This window comes from Clupea harengus, chromosome 19 (assembly GCF_900700415.2).
Source record: "Clupea harengus chromosome 19, Ch_v2.0.2, whole genome shotgun sequence".
Lineage (NCBI taxonomy): Eukaryota > Metazoa > Chordata > Actinopteri > Clupeiformes > Clupeidae > Clupea > Clupea harengus.
Window position 1 is genome coordinate 3,364,181 of NC_045170.1, and position 15,000 is coordinate 3,379,180.

The 15,000-nt window shown below is 47.1% G+C and overlaps 1 protein-coding gene across 1 annotated transcript in view; it reads right to left on the bottom strand.

Moving 5' to 3' along the window:
• Window positions 1–311: 311 nt before the first annotated feature.
• The window catches only part of dlgap3 (discs, large (Drosophila) homolog-associated protein 3), a 34,628-nt gene continuing 19,939 nt past the window's right edge, over window positions 312–15,000 (bottom strand). The window contains exons 9-10 of the mRNA XM_031586638.2: window positions 1,631–1,722; window positions 312–317 (exon numbers count right to left, since the gene is read on the bottom strand). Coding sequence (XP_031442498.1) covers window positions 312–317; window positions 1,631–1,722 — 98 coding nt within the window. The remainder of the gene's footprint in view (window positions 318–1,630; window positions 1,723–15,000) is intronic.

The window sequence follows — 15,000 nt, forward strand, 5'->3', positions numbered from 1 at the left end:
TGAAAAGATTCAGGAACCTTGTAAGAAGGTGGGATGTAGGTTTTAGACCTGATGATGCATGCTGTTCCATTTCCAGGTCCTGAACCTGGAGTCCACATGTAATTGGAGTGTGTGAGGAGAAGGCTTGTGGAGTAACGGAATACATGGATGGCGTTACGTAGGATACAAAAAAAGGTAACTAAGACGTAATTAGGCTTTTACAGATACTTTTAGCGTCACGAGAAGACAACAGAGAAAACTACAAGTCCATATGATGACCTCGAGTTCAAAAAATGCTTTCCCTGGCTGGAAATAGCGACACTATTTTGTCCTCAAAGCTGAAAGTGGGAATAACATAACAGTACTACAGTGCACCTTATGGCTCCCCGCGGTGAAAATACTGTCGCTGTCCAAGGACTCCACGTCAAATTTCATGAAGCATTTACAGGCAAGACCAACACTGCTTACGTCTACACAGACATCCAGTTAGCTAAGGTTAAAGTTGGTTAGCTAACCGGTTAGTATTGCTTGCCTACTAACGTAATGAAAAAGGGGGACTGTGATAACTGGAATGATCGTGTTGGGATAAAACACAAGCCCCTGACCGAAATATGTTCGTGACAGTTTAATTGAAGTTTCAGCGTGATGTGTGACTGAGTAACATCTGTTTATTAACAAAGCAAGTTTGGCTACATGTAAGTTAAATGCGCTCCTTTACCGCGACTATCACTTAAACAACATTCAAGCAGCATATTTAGCATAGGGTCCGCCCTATATTTTAACTTGGAACCCATAGGCCTACTGTCAGTATTTACTTCAAGAATTTCTTCTCTTTGACAGTTCATAAAGTGGACACTTGATTCATTAAAAATACTGTGGATGTTCTAAATCTGTGCTGATTTTATTTTGTATTAGCCTATGCTTTGTAAACTGTGGCGTTATGCACTTTCAATGTAGGTCTGTAGGCTGAATTTGCATAATGACACGCAGATTTGTCTTTAAAAAACAGTGTGAGGTGAGTGTGTGAGCAGATGCCTTTGTGTAAGAGTGTGTGAGTGGAGTGTGTGAGGTGAGTGTGTGAAGTGAGTGGGTGAGTGTGTGAGTGTGTGAGGTGAGTGTATGAGTGTGTGAGGTGAGTGTGTGAAGTGAGTGGGTGAGTGTGTGAGTGTGTGAGGTGAGTGTGTGAGTGTGTGTGAGTGGAGTGTGTGAGGTGAGTGTGTGAAGTGAGTGGGTGAGTGTGTGAGGAGATGCCTTTGTGTTAGAGTGTGTGAGGTGAGTGTGTGAGGTGAGTGTGTGAAGTGAGTGGGTGAGTGTGTGAGTGTGTGAGGTGAGTGGGTGAGTGTGTGAGTGTGTGAGGTGAGTGTGTGAGTGTGTGTGGTGAGTGGGTGAGTGTGAGTGTGTGAGGAGAGTGTGTGAGTGTGTGTGGTGAGTGTGTGAGTGTGTGAGTGGAGTGTGTGAAGTGAGTGGGTGAGTGTGTGAGTGTGTGAGGTGAGTGTGTGAGTGTGTGTGGTGAGTGGGTGAGTGTGAGTGTGTGAGGAGAGTGTGTGAGTGTGTGTGGTGAGTGTGTGAGTGTGTGAGTGGAGTGTGTGAAGTGAGTGTGTGAGGTGAGTGTGTGAGGAGATGCCTTTGGCTTCCTGGAGTTTAGACTCACCACACTCTGCTGACACATGCGGAAGAACTGCTGCACCTTCTGTGACATCAGCATCTGGGCACTGCCAATGGCCGACCTGATCAACTCCAGCACTGCAGTCAAGGAGAGGGGGGAGAGAGAGAGAGAGAGAGAGAGAGAGAGAGAGAGAGAGAGAGAGAGGGAGGAGAGGGAGGGGGGAGAGGGAGGAGGGAGAGAGGGAGAGAGAGGGAGAGAGAGGGAGGGGGAGAGAGGGAGATAGAGAGGGAGAGAGAGAGAGAGGGAGAGAGGGAGAGAGAGGGAGGGGGGAGAGAGGGAGATAGAGAGGGAGAGATAGGGGGAGAGAGAGAGAGAGAAAGAGGGAGGGATAGAGGGAGAGCGAGACAGAGAGAGAAGGAGAGAGGGACAGAGAGAGAGAGATAGGGTGGGGGAGAAGGGAGAGAGGGAGAGAAAAGGAGAGAGAGAGTTCAAGAGATTCAGGAGACAGAGGACACAGGGTCGCTCCAGGGAATACTACGAGACTAAGTGGCAATAGAAAACTGGTTTGACTGAACAGAAGATTTGAGTCTAAAGTCTACAAAAAGTCTGAGATTCGAAGAGCCATTGGATGGCTCCAGGGAACACTACGGGAAAGACAAACGACAGTAGAAAAGCGACTGAAGCGGACATTTGTACACAGTGTCAGAGAGAGAGAGAGAGAGAGAGAGAGAGAGAGAGAGGGAGAGAGAGAGAGTCACAGGAGATGGAGGAGATAGAGGAGACGCGGGAGTTAAAGTAAAATAATACCGGTAGACCAACTAGAAGATTACAGGAAGTCTACAAATAAAAGTGACCCAGTAGAGGAGACAATCTGACTGCATTGGACAGAAAGGAACACAAACGTCAGACTGAGAAGGAGATTGCAGGAAGTACACACATAAAAGTCAGGCGAACGAGGAGAGTTTCAGGAGATGGAGAGGAGATAATCGGACTGCAGGGGAACAGAAGCACCTCCAGACCGAGCAGAAAGTGGACGAATAAAAGTCTGTAGTTATGAATTAAAATGTTCTATTTTCTATTTTCTATTATTTATATAGCGCCAATAACAGTTTACATTGTCTCAAGGTGCATCACAGAGCCCAGACACTGAACCCCCCAACGCAAGGAACTCCCTTTTTATCAGGAAGAAACCTTGAGCAGAACCCAGCTCATCGGGGGGACCCATCTGCTTGGGGTCGGCCGGGTAGACATATCGCCTCTATCAACCTACAGACCTACTCTATCTCTGTTTGCGTCTAGTTTCTGCCTGGTTTGGTTTTATTAGCTCTCTGTTAGTCTATGCTTTGAAAGTTGCATGTGTTTTGTCATGCTGGGGGCTACAGGAAAGTTTATAAAAAAAAAAAAAAGTAGTTTGGAAAGGTTAGGATATAAATAAAATGTCACTGTTTTGTTACGGTGTGTCTGGTTGGGAGGTGCAAAGAAAAGATGTTTTGTCACAATGTTTAACATTCTATTGTGTTTCCGTTGTGGTTCGTGCGCTTCAATAAGTGTTTTCATTTCAAGTTGTCATTGTACGAACTAAGCCTTAACTGTCAATTCGCGTGACCCTTATATAACTATAAATAAGACAAACGAACTAATCAGTTCAGCCAATTCAAGCGTATTATTCAATAGTTATCTTGAGATAAGTTGAAGCAGTCAGTGATGTCCTTCCACCAATTCACCTTGCCCTTGGTGACCACATAATCGTTCTGTATTACCTATTTGTATTAGCCATTTCACACAATTCAGAAAAACGAAAACGTGCAGGAATTATAGGCCTGTAATTATAATGTTATGAATGTGCGTTATTTGGAAGAAAGAGACCCAGAGGTGAACTGTACCCTGCGCCCCCTCCCCTTCCCCCTTCTCCCTTCTCACTCAGGATCTGTCCACGGCACCTTCTTAGCGAGCAGAGGCGCCTGCAGCTGCAGGGGGCGCCAATTTGCCAATTCCACACACAGTGATATGATAGATAATAGAAAACCGCTTCGTGGCCCAGATGATTTTTTTTTTTAAAGTGCTCTTGCCGCCCCCACGTCTTATGAAAAAGTGCCGCCCCGGGCGGCTGCCCGCGTCGCCCGTGCCTAAAACCGCCCCTGCGTATTATTTAATGTTCGTGTTATCTACAGCTAACCTGCATACATCTGGACCTTAACAAGGCATCGTTGGTATGTTTTATCCTTTATTGTGAATTTTGTGAGATACAATATATGTTTATTTAACCTATCGTAACTGTATGCAATGACTATATGTTTATGCTAGAATTGATTTGTCTATGTCTTTTGTAAATTTCAGTTTTACACTTCCTATCTATTATCATTAAACCTGTGGACTACGTACATCTTCAGAGTCGTGATTTGTAGGAAGAGTTTAGCTGGCTGTCAGCGTAGAGCTTACCGAAGACGGCACAGTAAACAACGGGCTTTCAACAGGCAAGATAACGCAACGCAAGCTAACAGCTAACGCCATGTCGTCGCCAAGGGCAACCAGTGGACGCACATCTTTAAATACACGCTCGGAAGCTCAGTGCTCAGTGAGATCCAGCGCATCATCCATAAGGTCTGCGGCAGTCAAAGCTAGAGCAAGAGCCGAAGCAGCAAAGGCACGTCTGCTCTACTTTGAAGAAGAGGCTAAATTGAAATTGAAGTTGGAATTGCTTAGGCATAAAAGAGAGGCAGCTGCAGCCATTGCTGAAGCGGATGCACTTGAGGCTGCTACTGATGAGAATAGTGAGGGAGACAGGTGTGGGCTAAACATGGACTCTGTCCCATTGGTGGCTTCAGAAGGCACAAAGCGATATGTGGCTGAACACATCAAAGCTGAGTCGTATCTGCATCAGAACAACACTACTCCACATCCTCTCCCCTCACAGCAGCCTCTCATCCACACAGAAGAGTATATCCATGGGCCACTAGCCAGGATGTGTGAAGATGCTGATCCGCCTCGCGTCGGGTTCAGCGGTGAGCATGTTGATCCTGCACGCCATTCCAGGCCACATAGTTGCAACAGTCCTTCTCCTGCATGTTATGCCATACCACCGAGCTCTGATAATGGCTATTCACATGTAAATGACTTTGTAAGATATTTAGCCCGCCGTGAACTTGTGGCTACAGGCCTACTTCATTTTAACGACAAGCCACAAAACTACAGAGCATGGAAACGCTCCTTTCTGAATGCCATCAGTGGCCTTAATCTGACACAGAGTGAGGAGATGGATCTTCTGTTTAAGTGGCTGGGCAAGGAGTCAGCAGAACACATTGAACAGATAAGAGCAATCCACATACACCACCCAGAAGCAGGACTGGCCATGACATGGAACAGGCTCGAACAAACGTACGGCTCAGCAGAAGTAATAGAAAATGCTCTGTTCAAACGCATTGACAGCTTCCCAAAAGTAACAAGCCGAGATGGATCTATGCTGACGAAGCTGGGCGATCTATTAATGGAACTGCAGGCAGCTAAGGGTGAAGGAGACCTGCCCGGCCTCGCTTTCCTTGACACGGCGAGGGGCGTCAACCCAATCGTACAGAAACTCCCATCTCGCCTTCAGGAGAGGTGGGCGACAGTAGGCGCAGCCTACAAGCGTCAGCAACAGGTGAATTATCCTCCCTTTGCCTTCTTTGTGGATTTTGTCTGCCAGCAGGCATGCATTATGAACGATCCCAGCTTCAACTTCATTGCCAGCACAGACACGGCTCCCTGGACAGAGAAAACAGCATGGAAGCCAAACAGACAGCGAGAGGTCTCCGTTCACAAGACAGAGGTATCCCCCAGAGCCACATCTGACATGGGTGAGCCACCTACAAACAACGGTGATAAACTGTGTCTACTGCACAACCTGCCACACCCTCTGCGTAAGTGTCGGGCATTTAGAGAGAAGACCATTGAAGAGCGCAAAACACTGCTCAAAGATAACAATGTGTGCTTTAAATGCTGCTCTTCATCGTCCCACATAGCAAAGTACTGCAAGATCAACGTACAGTGTTCTGAATGTAAGAGCGACAGACACAACACAGCACTTCACCCTGGACCTGCACCCTGGAAACAAGAGGTCGGCCATGCTTCTGAGCACGGCGGGGAGCAGGAGGGAGCTTCACCACAGTCTCATGTCAACAACAAATGCACTAAAGTCTGCGGTGGCGAGCTCACAGACCGCTCGTGCTCGAAGATATGCCTCGTCAAAGTGTATCCGACTGGCCATAGAGAAAAAGCAGTGAAATTGTATGTGATCCTGGACGAACAGAGCAACAGGTCACTGGCTCGCTCACAGTTCTTCGACGTGTTCAACGACCAAAGTCCAAGCGCTCCATACACACTGAGAACATGTGCTGGAGTGAAGCAATCAGCAGGCAGAAGAGCCAATGCTTATGAAGTAGAATCCTTTGATGGAACTGTTCGCATACCATTACCAAGTCTCATAATATGCAACAACATCCCGAACAACAGAGAGGAAATTCCAACCCCCGAAGTGGCTCTCCATCATGCTCATCTAAGGTCATTGGCACACCGCATCCCAGACATCGACCCCCAAGCCCCAATCATGCTTCTCTTAGGACGGGACATTATCAGAGTGCATAAAGTCCGCAAACAGGTGAATGGCTCTCACAACCTGCCCTTTGCACAGAAGTTGGACTTGGGGTGGGTCATTGTTGGAAATGTGTGCCTAGGCAATGACCACAAACCACTGACAATCAGCACGTTTCACACGAACACCACAGAGCTGAAACGCTCTACCTTCTTTGCGCCACGCCCCGATGGGTTCCATGAGAACGAGAACTTTAACAGCGTCCAAGCCACTGGTGAGCCCCCCAGCGTGTCCTGCGGACCAGCCCACCTGTGAAGCCGACCACCTTGGATGCACGGTGTTCAGGCAGATCAAGGATGACGACCAGGTGGCTCTCTCCATTAAGGTGCTGGTGACTTTCATGGCAGAGGCAGCGGTGATCATCAATGCCAGGCCACTTGTTCCAGTGACAACGGACCCTGATGACCCGCTCGTGCGCACCCCAGCAGCTCTTCTCACGCAGGGGTCGGGCATTCTTCCAGCTCCTGGTGGTGGGGTTCGGAGTTGCCACCCTCTGCAGGTCCCAGTGGCAACGGGTTCAGCACCTGTCAAACACTTTTGGGACCGCTGGAGGAAGCGGTTCCTCCCAACACTACAGGCGCGCAACAAGTGGCAGTCCAGCCAGCCAAACATTCAGCCAGGAAGTGTTGTTCTCCTTAAGATCAGCCAAGCACGCAGGAATGTATGGCCTCTTGGACTTGATAACACAGCCATCCCTGGCAAGGACAGTAAAGTGTGCCAGGTAGAGGTGAAGATCGTTAAACCAGATGGACTAGCCTCTTTGTTGGGCCGGGGCACTGAAGTAGTGCTCCCTCTGCCTCCAGAGGCAGGGTAACGGACTGTGCATGGATTTTGGGGTGACGTGTATCCACGTCAGGCGGGGAGTGTTTTGTTACGGTGTGTCTGGTTGGGAGGTGCAAAGAAAAGATGTTTTGTCACAATGTTTAACATTCTATTGTGTTTCCGTTGTGGTTCGTGCGCTTCAATAAGTGTTTTCATTTCAAGTTGTCATTGTACGAACTAAGCCTTAACTGTCAATTCGCGTGACCCTTATATAACTATAAATAAGACAAACGAACTAATCAGTTCAGCCAATTCAAGCGTATTATTTAATGTTCGTGTTATCTACAGCTAACCTGCATACATCTGGACCTTAACAAGGCATCGTTGGTATGTTTTATCCTTTATTGTGAATTTTGTTATCATTAAACCTGTGGACTACGTACATCTTCAGAGTCGTGATTTGTAGGAAGAGTTTAGCTGGCTGTCAGCGTAGAGCTTACCGAAGACGGCACAGTCACATTCTTATTAAAACACCCAATATTGCCACGAAGTCTCAGTGTATCCCCCCTCTCTTGCTCTCTTTAATATGCTGTCTCTGCCATTAAAACACTTCACCCGATGTTCCCATTCATTCTCTCTCGCTCTCTATCCCTCTCTTTTGTATTCTTTACTTCCTTTTCCTCTCTCTCCCTCCCTCCCCTCTCTCTCTCTCTCTCTCCCTCTCTCTCTCTCTCCCTCCCTCTCTCTCTCTCCCTCTCTCTCCCTCTTTCTCTCTCTCCCTCTCTCTCTCTCTCTCTCTCTCTCTCTCCCTCTCTCCCTCTCTCTCTCTTCTCTCTCCCTCTCTCTCTCTCTCTCCCTCTCTCTCTCTCTCTCTCTCTCTCCCTCTCTCCCTCTCTCTCTCTCTGTCCTTCCCCTCTTCAGGCACTTTGTTCTCCTCCTCCTCCTTTTCCTCCTCCTCTCTCCTCATCCTCCTCTCTCCTTCTTCTGACATCATTCATCCATCTTCCCCTTGCCTTTGCACTCACTTGCCTTTTCTCTCTCTTTGGCCCCCCTCCCTCTCCCTATCCATCCCTCTCTCTTTATTTCTTTCTATCCCTCTCTCTTTCTTTCTTTCTTTCTTTCTATCCCGCTCTCAGATTCAGCTTGGCTTTATTCGCATGACTGTCGTGATATTGGCCAAAGGTGAGAACAAATGAATAATATATAAATGTATAAACACACATATATCTTTTTATGACCTATATGTTTGCATCATATCCTTTCTTCTCTTGGGTAGCCCATTCTCTTTCACCATCCCTCTGATGGAAATTGATATTGCCATTAATTTATAGACTTACATTGCATTGCAAGCATGTTCTCCTGTGTGTGTGTGTGTGTGTGCCATGTCATGATGTCTTAGTACACCTTTGTTTAAAGCCCTAGCAGACATCCCCCTGCCCCAGGTGGGGAATACACATCTATTGTCCACCATTTTGGCTGTGTGTGTTCCTCCATAAGAAATCACTCACCTCCCCTTCCCAACTTGACCTGTAAGAACATCCCCAATGTTGACCTTACCCCACTGTATCCTCCCATGATTGACTGGTATTTAACTGTAACACTGTGGGCTCTTTAGTCTTTGCCTGCCTCTACTCGATGTTGGAATTGACTCCCTGCAGGAGCACCTTGAAATACACCTCCAGAAACCTTTGATTCGCCTCGTGGTCTTTGTCTAGAAGAGTGTCGGCCTAAGCATCTCCGTCACATGGTCCTTCGCGCTGGTATAGATATTAAATCTATCCGAATACAGAAAGGGGAACCAAGCCGACGCTCAAGCATTGTGAACGGGACAGGTAAGCGATTTACGCTAATTCTATGTGCAGAAAATTCGTTTGAAAGTGAGAGACAGACTCGAGGGAGACCGAGTCATCGTGCCGGTACATCAGAGTTTCTCTGACCAGCCATCTGCCGGTCTAGGCATTAGCCTATCAGAGTTGAAATCCGGCGCCACAGCGGCGGCGTAAAGGCATCGTTGCCAAGCTTAGTCCCAAAATTCATTACGCGCAGCATCGACTGACGCCCTATTTTGTAAGGTGCAAGTGTCTAGACAGCATTGTGCCTGAGTCACGGTGGCCTCTGTTTATAACGCTGTATAAACTGAGATTAGTCTGCCATCTGAATCTCTCAAAAAGGGATAGCTAACTTGGTCCTGTACGGATGGAATAGAGCTCTCACATCAAACAAAGACTCTCCACATAGAAAAGGTCCCGTTCGCTACCATTGACCTATATTGTTATTATTACGACCACAGCGAATCAATCTTTTGGCGGTCTGTTTCAAGCGTGCTGTGTTGTGTTTAACTGTGTTGTCTGGTCAAAGCAAAATCTTGGTCTGATTTAATATGGCTGCGTTAAAAACTGCCCCTGCTACGACTGTATCTTTGGCGCGCTTTGTTCTGGAGACCCAAAAGAAAAGATGTGATAAGATGATAAAAGATGGCTGGAAGGCCATCTGGGGCGTTAGACGGAGTTTGGAGTGGTGGTCTGATTTAAAATGCGAGAAGAAAAAGGCAAAATATGGAATGTATTTATGTGCTATGTTGATTAATCAGCAAAATGGTGTGTTAATGGGAATTAACGGCAAACCGATAGATGCAGAGCAGCATTTGGATGCAGTTGTGGAGTCCACTACCAAATTATGGGGATTGTTGAACATGGTTCAAGATCGCCCGCCATTGTTGCTTGATGTAAAGAACTGGGCCGGTTGGTTGGACGGGGTGGTCAAACAGTCCACTTCTGTAGGCTACCCTGTTCTAGCCGCGGGTGCTGGTATTTCAATTGCCGCTGTTCAATCAGACGCTACTCCACCTCCCGCCTATGCCCCTAACTTTTGTAATGTAGCCACTCTCCCATGCTCTCCCATTGTGCCCGCTCAGCAAATTTTAAAAGCCCCTATGGCCCCAGTCGTGAGCCTTGAGGGATCCGATCCAGCTGTGCGGGATTTAACATTCATGAATGACAGCACAGGGCAGAGCTCACAGGCAGAGATGATTACTCTTGATGCATCACGTCCCTCCCCACCCACAGGAGGCAGAGCGTCCACCCCTGCGGCAGTAAATGCCCCAGGAGTTCGTAGACACCATGATGAAGGGAATAGGATTGCCACTGGGCATGGTGATCTCGCTAGCTCCAGCCAGGACGTTAGTTGGGAAGGTCGCGGACGATTAGACACTGATAATCTTAGAAATTTCCATGAAACATCTGCTAACGGTTCACATGGTGTGTGGCAAGCTCTTACCCCGCAGGAAAAGCATTCCATACTGAATTACATCCCTCGTCTAAAACCAAACGACCCCAACATTGAGGCATGGAACCGTATCTGGTCTGCCATGCGTAACCATGAGCTAGGAATTAAGGATATGGTATCTTTAGTCGAGACAGCTTGCCCTTACGCATACACTATGGATATTCAATCGATCAACCTGTCTAACAGTTACCCACAGTCCGTTGCAGAATATCATCGATGTTTTAAAGATTTCAAAGATGATGTACAAGAATTGCTTGGAAATGGGTTTGCTAGCTTTGTGGATTTATATGCGGTCAGGCATGCTGAGAAAGAACCTTTCTTTGATTATGTTAAACGTTTTGAAGATCGCCATAGACATTACTGTGAGGTGAAGGGCGATTGGACTGTGACCCTGGATTCTGATGTGATGATTCATACTGCAGTTTCTGGTCTTAATTCTGAACTTAAGACTCTATACTTTAACACATACCCCCCATCAACAGGTGGCTTGACTTCAAACAGTGGGGGCAGCGAGTTGATATCAGTTTAACTGAGAAAAGGGATTACCAAAAAAGTGTCCGCCAGACGCATAGCTGCGGTGGCTGGTGCAGGTAACGTCCCCAATCCCCATGCAAATTTAACAGCCCCTTCTGCCATGTCTACTCCCGCAGGGAACACATCGCATGGCAACCCCCCTCCGCGAGGACACTGCCATGGGTGCAAACAGGAGGGGCACTGGGTTAACAAATGTCCTGATAAGATACCTGGATACCGTAATAAGCGGAATTCAAACCGTAGACAGGCCTTTAACAGGGATGCTAAGCTTATGGAACAAATGCGCGAATTCTTTGCTGCTATGAACGTTAAAGATCAGCCAGCATAAAATCAGTGACTTCTGCTTCAGAGGTAGTACTCTTTAGTCCCCATATCCCAGCTCTCCTCGGAAGACAGCTTTCTCGTGCATACCGAGCCATCGGTAAGTGATACATGTAAACCCACTATTGACGAACACTCAATTTGCGCAATTTAAATGGCCAGGTTACAGCAACTCAGTCCCCATCTCCCCACGGTTTATGCAATTTTGGGCCGGACCCTGCCAAGAGGGGTCCATAATAGGTAATGATATTCTCCATCAAAGTGAAGCTAAGATTTTGCTTGATGTCGCTGAAATTGACCCCCCCCCTCCCCCTTCATATAGGTAAACGCAACCCTAACGTGGCATCGGTGAGCGCTCCAGCTCCATCCCCCAGCCACACGTTGATCGTCACACATTTCCCTGACCCCTCCGCGCTTTTAACGAGTCTAACGAGTCATATTATGTTTTCAGCCTTAGATATATCTAACGGTCTTATCATTCTTTGCCGTTTACTGCTGAATCCATCCCCATATTCATCAGATTGTCGCTGAAGTCAGTTGTTAGTGTTGTTAACTTCTTGTATTCTGCAATATTGTGATGATTTATTGATAGCATCCCCAAACAAAGTGCATGATGTGCCAACTCCTAATTCGACTTTTAAAGCCATCGACGACTGCGGGAGTCAAACTGAATCTCCGCAAAGTTCAGATTAGTTTATCTGAAATTACTGTGTCACTGATTGGTAGCCATGGTCGAGCCCCCTTGCTAGAACGAATTAAATCCTAAGGTGGCAATGGTTAATCAACAGGCGCCGACCACAAATGTTAATAACAGCGATTATGTTTTCCACACAGTCCTTTCTTATGGCCTTGTTTGGAAAAAGAGGGGATACTTGGCAGACTTGACGACTACAGACACCGATTAGTCACGCCAGCAAAATCACGACTCGATTGTTTTCACAAGTACCGCACAAACTGGCACTATGTAAAACCACCGCACAGTGAATAATAGCAATGAACAAGAGGGGAACGATCAAGCAGACATAGCAGTCAATATAGGCGTCTCTGCATTAGTTACCGACTTAGTGTCTGTAACCCTCCAAAATGACCAAAGCATTTTCCTTCCAGCATACAACAGATGATAAAACTCAATTCGATCTGGAATGTTAATATAAAGCTAACATTGGTAATATGATAATTGTCCAGAACATCAGCGTGCTTAAGCCTCTCCAATCTAAGTTTAAGGAACCTTTTCCAGTATTGCTGGCCACTCCCACATCAGTGTTAGTGGACACGGCGAAATCAACATCTACCATCTTTCCCAGACCAAGAGTTTTGCTTGACTACCCGCCGGCTAAATGTTGCATGTTGTACTAACTTACTACTTATGACGGTTATACCTGATGTGTAAGTAGGTCTGGTATAACCATGCTCGTCTTTATGTTCATGTCCCATGGGTTGTCTGTGTCTATTGTGAAATGTACTGTATTATCCTGTGGATCTGCCTGTGTCAATCAGTGCCCTGCTCTGCCAACTGCCTCTGCTATGCATACTGTCACCCGTTTCCTGTCTCCTCAGATACAGTGGACGTGGATGCACCCAGGCTGCTGCACCGACCCTATCCCCATCATCTGGGTCCCGAGAGCGCATCACAGACCAGGAGGATCCTACCATCACCTCCTGACCGCCACAGTCGCACCCAGGCTGCTGCAACGACCCCATCCTCATCATCTGGGTCCCGAGAGCACATCACAGACCAGGAGGATTCTACCAACACCCCCTGACTGTCTCAGTCGCACCCAAGGCGCGGTTACACGAGGTCCTACCATCAACCACGGACTTCCTTCGACCCCTTCTCCAATCTGGACATTGCCTGCATTACCACCCCATGAACTGAATTGCCCTTGAATGTTTAGGCTCATATATGTCAATATAGTAGTCTGTGCAGGGAAAGGGTATATTTTGGTAAATTGGGTTGGTGGATGCGCAACTATCACTCACAGCTTAACATAAGAGCTGCTGCAACACAGAGCTGCAGAAGAATTTCCCCTCAAAAAGAACCGGTTTCGCTTCTGCCTGTGAGAGAAAGGGCTAACATCCTTTTTGTGACCAACCCTCAAAAGAGACGCGATTATTTGCCTCCATTTAATGCAGGGGGTCTGACACATTCCCCACATCTATTTCACTCCCTTTGTTTCCAAATATTTAATTTATTTGACGTCTGGTCAGCCATGGAATACCATAGTAATTATCCCCTATGTCTGTTGTTTTTGGCACTCCTCCCTGCCTATGCTCATAGCTACCATGAAAACTTGGCTGTTGGGATGGTGGGTGACTGCGCAGACACTTTAGATTATACTAACTGTTGGATCTGCCGGAATATGCCCTCAGGTTACACTGATGCCCGTCCCATATAACCTTGGAGACGTCCAAGGGAGTGTGGGCACCGGTATCAGGCCTGGTAAGTGTCTTCCTGGCTATCACAGTTATCTTAGCGTTCTACAAGACAATGGAATGTCTCTGTATTAAAGTCACCGCCATCCCCTCCAAGCCAGTTACTGCTCAGGGCCATTGCCTCTGGTCAAAATCCCCAAGCGTAGAAACATTGCATAGGTATGGACATGGCAGAGGGGAGTCTCATGCACCTGTGGTAGCTGTATGTTATAGTCTTAAGATGTGAATATTTACATATTCAAATAGGGGACTGATGGAAATTGATATGCCATTAATTTATAGACTTACATTGCATTGCAAGCATGTCTCCTGTGTGTGTGTGTGTGTGTGCCATGTCTAATTGATAGTCTTAGTACACCTTTGTTAAGCCCTAGCAGACATCCCCTGCCCCAGGTGGAAGGAATACACATTGTCCACCATTTTGGGTCTGTGTGTGGTTCCTCCATAAGAAAATCCCCTCCCACTCACCTCCCCTTCCCAACCTTGACCTGTAGAACCTTCCCCGATGTTGACCTATCACCCCCAAGGTATCCTCCCATGATTGACTGGTATTTAACCTGTAACACTGTGGTGCCTCTTTAGTCTTTGCTTGCCTCTACTCGATGTGGAATTGACTCCCTGCAGGAGCACCTTGAAATACACCTCCAATAACCTTTGATTCGCCTCGTGGTCTTTTGTCTAGAAGAGTGTCGGCCTAAGAAACCCCGTCACCTCCATCTTCTCTCTCTTTCCCTTCTCTCTATCCATCCCTCTTTCTCTCTTTCTATCTCCCCCATGTTCTGGCACCATCCTCCGCTTGTCTTGCACACTTTCATCTATCTCTTTCCTTTGTGCCGACATCTCTCTATCCATCCACACTCTAACTCTCTCTCTCCCCCTCCTGTCTATCTATCTATCCATCTCTCTCTCTCTCTCTCTAGCTCTCTCTGTGTCCCCTTCTTTGTCTGTCTATCTATCTATCCATCCCTATCTCTCTCCTTTGTGCCGACATCTCTCTATCCATCCACACTAGCTCTCTCTGTCCCCCTCCTGTCTATTTATCTATCCATCTCTCTCTCTCTCTCTCTAGCGCTCTCTGTCCCCCTCCTGTTAATCTATCTATCTCTCTCTCTCTCTCTCTCTCTCTCTCTGTCCCCCTCCTGTCTATATATCTATCCATCTCTCTCTCTCTGTTTAGCTCTCTCTGTCCCCCTACTCTGTCTATCTATCTATCCATCTATCTCTCTCTCTCTCTCTCTCTGTCCCCCTCCTGTCTATCTATCTATCCATCTCTCTCTCTCTATCTCTCTCTCTGTCCCCCTCCTGTCTATCTATCTATCCATCTCTCTCTCTCTTTCTCTCTCTCCCCCTCCTCTATCTATCCCCCTCCTGTTTATCTATCTATCCATCTCTCTCTCTCTCTCTCTGTCCCCCTCCTGTCTATCTATCTATCCATCTATCTCTCTCTCTCTCT